Here is a 12,670-nt window from a genome sequence, read left to right as displayed (position 1 = left end):
CATAAAATAATAGTCTTCCTTGTTTGATCTTTTTCCTTTTTTTTTGTTCAAGGGCAAACATAAATATAGGAACAAGGAGGTATGTTTCTTTCTGTCTTCAGAGGCACTATTTTCACAAGAAAAGTTAGGAGTCAGTGCCTTTTTTGCTTGTGGGCTTCCTTTTTCTTGTCTTTTGACCTAGATCAAAGATTATTCTTAAATTTTTTTGCGTGTGTCATCAACCCACTGGTAATCTCATGAACCCTATAGTCCAGCATTGCTGAACCTTTTAGAGATCATGTACCCAAACTGCACCTTCAAGCTACCTGTGAACCCCCTTCATTATCCCAGACAATGGAGGAAGTGCTCACCTCGGGCTGCTGGGCAGAGGGGCAGGACATGTAAAAAATATCCTTGGGCACAGTGGAAAAGGGGAACAGAGCAGCCCTCTCTGGCATGCTGGGGCACATGTGCCATATCCGTGCCAACATGGCTATAGATCCTTCTCGGAATAATGTTTTTAAATGCATAAAATTAAAATTATAAGGAAACTAATTATTGAAATACAGTTACACTAAAAAACATGTTAAAAATTCATGAACTACATAGGAGTGAGATCCCCCATTTAGCCCTTCAAAGGCAGAAATAGAAGGGATGATAACATTTTACCACACTCTCAAGCAAGCAATACTCTTAGAATTTGATGCTGGGAAGGCACTTCTCTGTGTTACGATATACTGAACATCTTCAGTGCTGGGTTCCAGAAGTTAGGCTAGTGTATCCCCCACTTGTGATGTGACAAAGTTCTTTGTATGACACAACTCTTTGTTTGCTCCTTTAATCTGGTTCACGTTCTGTCATCTTTTACATACTGTGAAAGAAATTCTAGTCGGGATATTGTTTTGCACAAGATTGAAAATACAGTAGTGTGGGAAAGGGTAAAAACCTTTAGACCAATCCAGGCAAAGCTTCATTTTTCAGAAATCTTTGAAGATAACTGTGACCCATTGGGATACAGGGCCCTTGGTAATGAGAATTCAGAGGATACCAATAGAATTAAAAAGAGTATTTTCTTAGTTTTTTCCCTGAAAATTAGTGCTATTTCCTATACATCTTTATATTTACATACTTAAGTTTAATTCCCATATTTGAATTGTTCTCCAAATATCTTTTTTTTCCTTTGTGAGGATGAAGTTTAAGATTATCTCCCCACCATCATAGCTTAAATTTTTCTAGTAATATTTTTATATTCTTAGAATACCTATATCTTTTTGAGACTATGATAGGCATAAAAAATCCAGGAAATACAACTTTCTAATTGTTGACATTTTCTTTTTTCAGCTCAAGTTTTAACCTGAGAGATTTTTGTCTAGATTTATAGCATGCCTTGGTAACAGAATTAGAAACGTTTCCTAATTTCTAAACAAACTAAATTCAATTAGTAAGTTTATAATCTTCTAAATAAACACTACTTTTATTTTTTTTTTTTTGGAAGCCCTTACATTCTGTCTTAAAATAGATACAAATATCGGTTCTAAGGGCTAGGCAATTGGAATTAAGTGACTTGCCTAGGGTCACACAGCTAGGAAGTTTCTGAAGCCAAATTTGAACCAAGACCCCCTATCTCTAGACCTGCTCTCAATCCACTGAGTCACCTACCTGTCCCTTAATTTTATTATTGAGGGACCTGGTGCTCAAGGAGGATGCAATGATTTGTCCAGAGTCACACCTTCCACTTAGTAATTGATAGAGCCAGGATGCTAACTCAGGCATCTTTGTTTATCATTCTCTCTACCACCACTATCACCACCACTACCCTACCTCTTAAACAAGTACCTTATATGTTTACTTTTGGTAATAACTGAGAAACCCTTTTATTCTTTTGCCAGCTAATCCCTCTTATTTGCATCCCCTCATTATTATTTATCTCAGCTCCTTATGATTAGATCTGTAGCTCACATATGCATTTCCTTTCTTGAATACAAGATCTTGCTTAAAAGGATTTTCCTTTCTTCCAAATGTATAGCTTCTCTTTCTGCCCAAAAAAGACCTTACTTGCCCATATTTAAAATCTCTCCCTCTCTCATTCCCCACCTCCAATTTTCTAGGAATTTTTTTGATCTCTCTGTATGAGAAAAATGATAGCATCTTTTTACCTTACTTTCTACTATTTATTAGATTCCAAAAGGAAAATGAGAGTGTTAGTTATCTACTCACTTTGTGAATTATATAGGCATTTGTTTCTGTGGCCCTCTGTACATTGGACTTTACTTCTTCTTGCAAGCACCTCTCTCTAGGGAAAGAAAATGATCGATGATTTTGCTATTTCATTATAAAGGCTATGTGGACAGAAAAGAAGGGAGGTGTGGAAGCTGGGGTGAGCCAAGAGTGGCTGTTTTTCACAAATGTCTGTATACCTCAAGTAATCCCTGCATGTAAATTAATGAGATCTGCTTTAACCAACCAACACCCATCCCCAACACAAAACTCTCTTCCTATGCCTCAGTTTCCTTATCTCTAAAATGTAATAGCACTTAATACACAGGATGGTGTCATATGGCTCAAATAAGTGAGCATAGGTGAAAGCACTTGCAGAGTGTTTTTTTTTTTTAAAGCCTTACCTTCTACTTCCTAGCTGTGTGACCCTGGGCGTGTCTCTCTTTTTTTAATTTAAAAAATATTTTTCCATGTTTACATATTACATATTCTTTCCTTCCTCTCCTTCCTCCCAGATCCAATAAGCATTTCCACTGATTTACAAATGTGTTCACATACCTATTTCCATATTATTCACTTTTGCAATAGAGCAATCTTTTAAAACCAAAACCCAAATCATATATCCATATAAACAAATGATAAATTATTTGCTTTTCTTCTCCTGGAGTTTTTTTCTCTCAATGTGGATGGCATTCTTTCTCATAAGTCACTTGGGATTGTCTTGTTGTAGTAGAATCCTTTACATTGGATAATTCCACAATGTTTCACTTTCTGTGTATAATGTTCTCTTGGTTCTGCTTATTCACTCTGTATCAGGTTCCTAGAGATTCTCCCAGTTCATATAGAAATCCTCCAATTGATCATTCCTTATAGCATAATAGTATTCCATCACCATCATATACCACAATTTGTTCAGCCATTCCCTAATCAAGGGACACTCCCTCGTTTTCCAATTTTGTGCTGGGCAAATCTCTTAATTCCAATTGCCTAGCCCATGCCCCCCCCCTTTTTTTTTTTTTTTTGCCTCGGAGCAGATACTTAATATTGACTCGAAGACAGAAAGTAAGGGTTTTTTGGGGGTGGTGCTGTTTTTTAAATTCTTACTTTATGTCTTAGAGTCAATGCTGAGTATCTGCTCCAAGGCTTTGCAGAGTGATGAGTTAAGCAGTTAAGTGTAAATGGCTCACCTAGAGTCAGACAGTTAGAAATTATCTAAGACCAAATTTGAATCCAGGACTTCTAGTCTCCAGGCCTGACTTTCTATCCCCTGAGTCACCTAGCTACCCCCTTAATGCACTATTAAATGTTAATTATTGGGGGACAGCTAGGAGAGCATCTAAAGCCAGGAAGATCTTATTTCAAATCTATCCTCAGGCACTTGCTAGCATTGTAATTCTGGGCAAGTTGCTTAACCCTAATTTGCCTCGGTTCCTTATCTATAAAAATGGAGGCACTCTAGGGAAGGAAATGGTAAACCACCCCAGAATCTTTGTCAAGAAAATCCCACGAACAAAGTTCATGGATCATGTAGAAGAGAATACAACAGAATGACTGAATAGCAATAGCAAACTAATATTATCATCCTCTTTTTGGATAAAGTAGAAATTTAGGGTGATCCATGCTTTGGCCTGGCGAACTGACTTTTTTTTTTTTTTTTTTTTTTTTTAGACCCTTAACTTCAGTGTATTGTCTCATAGGTGGAAGAGTGGTAAGGGTGGGCAATGGGGGTCAAGTGACTTGCCCAGGGTCACACAGCTGGGAAGTGGCTGAGGCCGGGTTTGAACCTAGGACCTCCTGTCTCTAGGCCTGGCTCTCACTCCACTGAGCTACCCAGCTGCCCCCGTGAACTGACTTTTTAGACCTCAGGAAAACCTTGACCAAATAGTTCTCACCAGAGATTTGCTTCTTATTTTTCTTTTCTTTTCTTTTTTTTTTAACCCTTCCACCTTAGAGTTCATACTATCCAAGGCAAAAGAGTGATAAGGGCTAGGCAATTGGGGTCAAGTGACTTACTCCCTGGTCATACAACTAGGAAGTATACCCAAGGCCAGATTTGAACCCAGGATTTGCCATCTCAGGCCTGGCTCCCAATCCACGCAGCTACTTAGCTTCTCTCTTCAGGATTTGCTTCTCATGACTTTGGCACTAACATGATTTCGTGTATTTTGATGGCTTAACTTTTTTCTGTCTCCCTAGTTTAACATCAACCACCCGGTCAAGTTCCGAGGCTCTGAGGGGAAGATACGCTGCCCCTGAACTGGAAGTAAGTTTATTTTCTTCCTTTGTTTTTACCACTTTTCAGAAAACTTTTCCCCAGGAATGCATTTAGTCGTTTTAAATCTCATTTATCCATCCATTGTTTATTTAGCTGTGCATTTTATATATTGCATCCTTGTTAGTCTGTATTTGTCATCCACTTCTCTCCCTGGGAAAGAATGAGAAGATTAAAGAGAAAACCAGTTAGAGCCTTCCCATGTGTGCTGTGGGGGCGAGTAGTTTAAACATTTTCTGAGTTCTCTCTGAGCTGCTTTGGGCCTCTTGGCAGATGTTTGATTAGTGTCTCCATGTGGTGCTCTTAAAGCTCTCTGCTGCTTTCTTCAGTGAGCTTTCCACTTCTGGATGCTGTAGTAGATGTTCTGATTCCTACCTGTCCACCATCTGTAGGGACAGGCTAAGAGAATCTGGGGGAAATGAAATGGAACCCCTTGGACCACAGGAGAATGCCCAGGCAGGCAGAGGGGAAATAATGATGTGACTCAGGAGCCTTCACAGTTGGGTCTGGGTCCCAGAGACCTTGGCGCCTCAGGCTTCCCAACTCTGGGCTTTGGCAGGGATTTGTAGTCTGTTGTTTCCTCTTCCCAGCAAAAAAAAAAAAAAAAAAAAAAAAAAAATTCCAGTCCATTTAAAAACCTGAGTCCCTACAAAAGACCTGAGCTAGGGCCATAAGACCATGCTTGGTAGGAACTCTGATCCTCTAGAACGGAAGCACAAGCAATACCAGTGTTTCCTGAAAAGCCCAGCCTCCAGCCTGTAGAAACCCAAGCTTTCAGATGGGGAGGCTGACCCTGACTTAGAAGCACAAGGCTCAGTTTGACATCCAGCCTCCAGCTCCATTTCTGTGGCTGCCCCTGGGTAGTCTTATGGGAAAAACAGGGGACATTAACTTAAATATTTATCTGTGTTCAGAAGGTGAGTAAGAGACAGGAATAGACAATAGTCTGGGACCAGACAAGCCAGGGAAACCGGGGTTAGCTGACAGAAGCGACAGTTAGGTCTTAACTGTCACCCTGCTCCACCTAGACAAGAGAGCCTGTGAAACCAGCAAGTAAACGACGAGGGTTTATTTAATTAGTTTAATTTAAGGAAACTATAGTTTAAGGGGGGAGAAGGGGTTTCTATTCTATCAGTCTATGGGCAAGCCTCAGGGACAGGGAATGGATTTATCCATACTAAGCTAAACCTATAGCAGGACAGGGCACAATGGAGATCAGGAAGGAAAGTGGGATATCCTCAACTGCAGAGTCCTGTCACCATCCAGCGATGGTACAGCTTTCCCAGGTCTTCCTTCAATTGGGTAAGTCAGGGAGCTAAACCAACCTGAGCTAACCAGCCACTCAGGTTAGATTTTATAGTCTCTACCTAACCTCCCACAAGCAGATGGCAGTCTTCCTTCTGGATCCCAGGAAATCAAGGTACAAACTCCAGTTCCTCTGAGGTCTCCTAGGAGTCAGTTACAACTTGTCCCCAACCACTATGGAGTCGCATCCCAGAGAGAGAAGCACATTTCCTGCTTCTCCATTCCATTTAGAATCCTTTAGCCCGGCTGCTAAGCCTCCTAAATAATAATTTATTAAACTTCCTCACAACAGTTGATGAGCTTTGTTTGTTGTCTCCCCAGAAATGGTCTCTGCAGCTGAAATTTCCAGATTATTTTTTCTGTACCTAAAGTAAAGAATTTAACTATTAGTTAAGGTTGCCTCCCTGCCAGCACATCTAATTGGATCTCCCTGTCACGGAAGGGCAGAGATAACTGAGCAAAGTGGAGATTGTTTATGGCACATCCTTAATGAGAAGAAAAACCTTCTTCTAGAAGCCTGGGTTGTTTCTTGCCACTGAGTAGGTGGTGACCTGCTGAGACCATCCTGTCACATTTTCAGTATCTCAATTGTGTTTAGAGTTTAAACAAAAGGCAACAGCCCACCTCCTGATAAATTTCACATGGGAGAATTTCTTTTGTACTCATTGTGGAGGAAACAAATCCATATTTTCTGTCTTTTCCAAACTAGTGAATATGTGATTTGCTGCTTCCTTGCTAGAGGCAATTGTTTTATGAATGCAGACTTTTTTTTGAGACAAAAATACACTCACATTTCTGAAAGAGACTTGTTGCAGTTTGGAGTAAGCCTGGGTTTGAATCCTGCCTCAGACACACTTAACTTATTATTGTTTTTTTAACCTTTACCTTCAGTCTTGGAATTAATACTAGGTTTTGGTTCTAAAGCAGAAGAGTGGTAAGGGCTATAGGTAATTGGGGTTAAGTGACTTGCTCAGGGTCACATAGCTAGGACGTGTCAGAGGTCAAATCTGAACCCAGGATCTTCTGTCTCCAAATTTGGCTCTCTTATCCACTGAGCCATCTGGCTGCCCCACACACTTATTTGCTGTGTGTCCATGGGCTGCTCACTTAAACTCTGCTTATCAATTTCCTCATATGTAAAATGATGATGATAATAATAGCACCAACCTCAGAAAGTTACTGTGAAGCTCAAATGAGATGTGTCACGCTCTTTGGAAACAAGTAACGCACTTTATAAATAGGATCTGTTACTGTTATAACTAGGAGTAGGAACTGCAATGCACTGACATCATCCAACCTCTAAGAGAAATGAAATGTTATTCTGTGTTGGGTTAGCGCATCTTGTTTTCATTGGAGATGAGAATGGAAATCTTGTGCAGAGGTCTCCATTTCAGAAATGAAGGAAAACAAGGCAGAAAAAAATAGAAGGGTTTTCCTTGGCTAGCTATTGCTTGACTGGAGCTGTGAACCCAACTATTGTGCTTTACTTTATTCATTAGTCCACAGTGAAAATCTGGGCCTTTGTGGTTCAAATAATAGCTTTTGGCTAGATCTATCTTGAAAGCTGTTGGATAGATGTAGTTTGGTACTCGCTGGGCATCCAATACATTTTCATCAAACTGCTGGGACATTTAGAATATTTCATATGCACTTTGGATGGAGTGTAGTACATTGGGAAGCACACTGCTTTTAGTTTTTAATTTAATTTTTTAAATTCCCACTCTGCCACTAAACTACCCTTGCAGCCTTGATCAGCTGGGTGGCAAAGAGGATAGAGCACCAGACCTGTAGTCAGGAAGACCTGAGTTCAAATCTGATCTCCCACACTCACAAGCTATCTGACCCTAGGCAAGTCATTTAATGTTATTTATCTCAGTTTCCTTATCTGTAAAATCAACTGGGGAAGGAAATGACTAATCTCTCCAATATCTTTGCTAAGAAAACCCCCACTGGGGTAATGAAGAGTCAGATATGACTAAAGAATGACTAAACAATAACAAGCCTTGATAAAATGATATCACCTCTGGCCCTCAGTTTCTCATCAGTAAAATAAAGGGACTGAACTTAGATGGTCTCTAAAGTGGCACAATGGATAAATGGTGTGCTGGGCCTGGCGTCAGGAAAACCTGACTTCAAATCTTGCTTCAGACAAATTACTACTTGAGTAATCCTAATTCAAATGCTGCTAATGTCTCTGAGCCTCAGTGTCTTTAAAGGGATAATCATGGTACCTTTCTCATAGGGTTGTTATAAAAATCAAGTGAAATAATGTATATGAAGCACTTTGCAAAAACTGTAAAGCACTATAGATAAAATTCTGGCAAATATCATTATGATGTTTCTTCAACTTTGAGATCTAAGTACAGCCCTAGGATGATCTTATTTTGCAATTTGTTCTGAGTTTGTTGATTTTTGTTTTGCAGGTAGCTCGTTGCTGTTTTTGCTTTGCTCCTGATGGAGAAGGTATGTGGAGAATTCACTTTAGGTGGCTCCTAAGTCTATTTCATCCCCAAGACTTTTGGTAAATGGATGATTACAGTTCAGATATAATAAATTTGTCCATGGCAGAAGTGCTTATTCCATTTTCATACACACATGTATGTATGTATTTATATACACAGCCTGTTCTCCTATTACACCTCCTGGGTGGTTGTTTTCATTTCTTTGCCAGGACATTCAAACAGTCAATGGGATTTAGAGGAACAATTTTTTTAAAAGAATAGTTTGAAAGACAAAATGTCAGTAGCTTTTAAGTCTCATTTTTTTTTCTCACTCTCTTTCATTCTCCATTTTTATTTTCCAGTAGCGCTTTAGATTCATAAAATTGAAAGGGAGGTTAGAGACTGGACCTGGGATTGCATTAGTATAAGGAATCTCCTGGATGAGGAAACTCCCTTTACCCATGTAGGCCATTTCCTTCTCCAGTTCATTTTACTGATAAGGAAACTGAGGCAGACAGAGTGAAGTGATTTGCCCAGAGTAACACAACTCCTTTCTACATTTCCCCCACTGTTAGAACAAGGACAAGATGAGTGGCAAAGAGAAGATGGGGGAGTTTGTAGCCCCTTTAAAGCAGCAAAGCCCCTCATATCTTTCCTCTTAATTTTAGCAGATGCTGAGGAACCAGATGCTCGGAGGGGAGGACAGCAAGTCATCTATGATGAAAAGAAAGGCACTGTCTACAGCTATACCTACTTTCATTTTGTCTTTTTCTTGGCCTCCCTTTATGTGATGATGACCGTCACCAACTGGTTTAAGTAAGTAGCTTATTTTCCTTAGGAGTTCAAGGTGGGTGGTAGGGAGGTTGCAGAAGCAATTTCAATGATGTAATAATATGGGGGGCAGATTGTGGAGAGGGAAAGTCCCTGTAGAATATAATAAGCTCAGGCCTAGACATGGAAGGTCCTGAGTTCAAATGTGACCTCAAACACTTCCTAGCTGTGCAACCCTGGGCAGGTCATTTAACCCCCTTACCCCTAGCCCTTACCACTCTTCTGCCCTGGAACCAATACATGGGATTGATTCTCAGACAGAAGGTATGGGTTTAAAAAAAGGAAAAAAATAGAAAATGCACCAGACTGAATCCTTATGGGAAAATCCAAGAAAAAGCCACAATGAATCATTTTTTTAGTCCAAGTTGGCATAGGGATACAGAGGGGTCTTCACACTCTGAAATCAAGGCCTGGCCAGGAGCATGCTGTAGTATAGAAGAGGGCTCTATACCAGCCAAGAGGAGATGAAACAAAAGTTACACACACACACACACACACACATATTTTCATAAATGAAATGAGGACACTAGATAAAACATTTGGAAAAGGAATGAGAGCTATGAAAGAAAGAATTTAAAAGTGAATTAATAGCTTGGCACAAGATATACAAAACATTGTACAAATAAAGTCAAAAGCCTGAAAAGAATACGAAATGTAAACAGTTGACCTGCAAAACAGATTGAGGAGAAAATATTTAGACCATAGTAGGACTATCTATCTATCTATCTATCTATCTATCTATCTATCTATCAATAAACATACATAAATCACCCTAAATAAATAAATGTGTGTGTGTGTGTGTGTGTGTGTTTATCTTTTCCTGTCCTGCCTGGTATTCTGCAAACCCCCCCCCCCCCCAAAAAAACAAACCCAAAAAACAAAAACAAACCCAAAACATGGAAAAAGTGAAAAGTAAAAGCAGAAAAACTGACACTGGGAGAGCCTCAACTGCCAGACAGCATCTGTGGCAGGCAGTCTGCAGTTCACTAAAATTGCAGATAATGGAGAGTGGGGGAGACACTACTGTTTCTGAATTTCATGCTCCCAAAAAGAGCATAGACATTATATTTCAAGAAAACCAGGAGAGAAAAATTGAAGTAGAAAGAATCCAGAGGTCACCTCCTAAAAGAAACCTCTAAATGAAAACTTTATTATATTTTATTACATATTATAGCCAAAATCTAGAGCTTCCAGGTTATTGCTATTTTTTAAAAATTTTCATGTAGAAATAATTTTTGACAATAGTTTTCTGGCATTTGTGATTCAGACCCTACTCCCCCAGTGGTAAATAGTCTGATACAGGTTATACCAGTGCCAAGATTTCAGATTAAATAAAAAATACTGCAAGGTAAAGGAAAGAATTAATTCAAGTGCTGGGGACCCATGGTTAGCATCAGGCACCACTAGGAAGGAGCCAAGAGTCTTGCTATTCTGGAAGACAAAGGATGTAAGTTTATAGCCAAAAACAACTTACCAGCAAAACTGCATGTAAATCCTATTGGGTGAACAATAGACTTTTCATGAACTGGAAGACTTCCAACCTTTCTGAGAAAAGGATAAAGAACTGTATAAAAACTTTGAAGTTCAAACATAGGAGTTAAGAGAAGCATTAAAGGGAACAAAAACTTATAAGAGAATCTAAACACAGATAAGTCACTTACCTTCAAATTTGGGAAGGTGCATGTGCCCCTTATCAGGAGTTATAGATAAAAAGCCTAGGAGTGGTTCTGTTATTACTTGATCATCTTGAAAGACAAACACACTAGGGTAGAATGGAAAGGAAGTTTGATGGAAATTGTCTTATGTAATCAGGGCGCTTAAGTAAAAGTCTATATAAAAAGAAAGGAGGAGGGAGGGGGAAGTGGCAGATATTTGAACTTTATTCTCATATAAACTGAAATGGTCAAAGAAGGGAATAATATACACACAGGAGAGTACAGAAATACATTTTACTCAATAGGGAAATAGGAGGGAAAGGGCATTAGAGGGAGGGTAGAAAACTAATGATGTATAAAAATGGGGTTGTTTTTGAGGTGGCTGAGGTGGGGAATTATTGAACAAATCATGCTATTTAAATGTGGTATGATATATAAATGTGATATCACAATTTCCTACTATTGTGCTGTAGGAAATTATGAAGGAGAATGGTTTTAGTGATTTGTATGAACTGATGCAGAATTGAAATGAACAGAGTCAGGAGAACAATTTCTACAATGACAGTAGTATTGTAGACATACAGCTTTACAAGACTTAGGAACTGTGATCAGAGTATTACCCCAACTATAATTCCAGAGGACTAATGATAAAATATGGTTCTTACCTTCGGATAAAGAAGGACTCAGAGTGCAAAATGAGCCTTTGTGTGTGTATATTTATTTTTCTTTTGGACATGGCTAATGTAGAAATTTCTTTTGCTTGATTATATACATTTGTAAGGGGTTCTTTTCTTCTTTTGTTTTTAATGGGGGTTGGAGTGGGGAGAGAAGGCAGAATTTTGCTTATTTTAAAAAAAAAAAGGTAGAAAGGGGACAAGGACATAGTTAACTTCCTGAGGCATTTTATTGGCCAATCAAGCAGTTCTCTTTCCCTTCCTTTTGCACTGTTACAATTTTAGAAACATTTTACCATTAGACTGTTATCTCTTTATTATCTTTTTTTTTTTTGAAAAGTTATTTTATTTTAGCAATTACATGTAGTAACAATTTTCCACATTTATCTTTCTTTTCAACAGCTATGAAGGTGCCCACATTGAAAAATTCTTCAGCGGAAGCACATCTTTCTTCTGGGTCAAGATGGCATCTTGTTGGATGTGTGTCCTCATCTATCTGTGGACCCTCATAGCTCCTCTCTGCTGTCCCACCAGAGAATTCTCCGTATGAAAGATCTGAGAGTCCTTCTTTTATCAATAACTGTCATTTATGTCAGTTATACCTGTCAGTTTGACCAATCTGCCAACGAAAAGACTGTATTTTTTAAAAGTGTTTTTTTTAAAGTAATGAGTAATGTGAGTTATGATTGGGGTCCTAAATAACACCTGTGAAGTCGCTAAAACCAGGTTGGCCCAAACTGGGTCAGGGAAGGCAAGCATTCTACAGGAATGTTTAGATTATGTTGAGTTTCTGTCCTTGTGATATAATGAAGGAAACATACCAGTTACTATGGGAAGCATTTAAAAAAAAAATCTTAAGAAGAAAGAATTGTTTGGATCCACAATGATTATAGATGATACATACTATACATATGCTTTTGACTTCCATGACCTTTTATAAAAGTGCGGCATTAAGTCCAAGTTCAACAAATATTAATTAAGTGCCTATGATGTGCAAAGCACAATACTAGGTGCTGGGGTGGGGATGTTGTTAGGATAAGTTGCGGTTCCCTACCTTCAAGAAGCTGATAGTCTAATAAGTCTCATTTGACACATATATAGGTAACTTAAGTAGAATACAGGTTTCCAAAAGTAGGATTCCAAAGGGCTTAGTTTTTTTTTGTTTTTTTTTTTTTGTTTTTTTCAGGTTTTTTTTCCCCCTTTCAGAAATCTGGTTCAGAAATGTAAGAGTACTTTATTCCCCACCCCCCCTCCACAAGTGGAGATCAAGGGTTCAGCATATTTTTTATAGAGGAA

At 38.8% G+C, this 12,670-nt stretch overlaps 1 protein-coding gene across 1 annotated transcript in view; it reads left to right on the top strand.

Moving 5' to 3' along the window:
• SERINC5 (serine incorporator 5) overlaps positions 1-12,412 on the top strand; it is a 123,931-nt gene extending 111,519 nt beyond the window's left edge. The window contains exons 9-12 of the mRNA XM_044663330.1: positions 4,393-4,459; positions 8,197-8,236; positions 8,886-9,030; positions 11,777-12,412. Of these exons, the coding sequence (XP_044519265.1) occupies positions 4,393-4,459; positions 8,197-8,236; positions 8,886-9,030; positions 11,777-11,924 (400 nt within the window). The 3' untranslated portion in view covers positions 11,925-12,412. The remainder of the gene's footprint in view (positions 1-4,392; positions 4,460-8,196; positions 8,237-8,885; positions 9,031-11,776) is intronic.
• Positions 12,413-12,670: the final 258 nt, after the last annotated feature.

The sequence above is a fragment of the Gracilinanus agilis genome, chromosome 1 (assembly GCF_016433145.1).
Source record: "Gracilinanus agilis isolate LMUSP501 chromosome 1, AgileGrace, whole genome shotgun sequence".
In the NCBI taxonomy this organism is placed as follows: Eukaryota; Metazoa; Chordata; class Mammalia; order Didelphimorphia; family Didelphidae; genus Gracilinanus; species Gracilinanus agilis.
The sequence above is the reverse complement of the archived record's forward strand: the minus strand, read 5'-3'. Positions and strand labels throughout refer to the sequence as shown.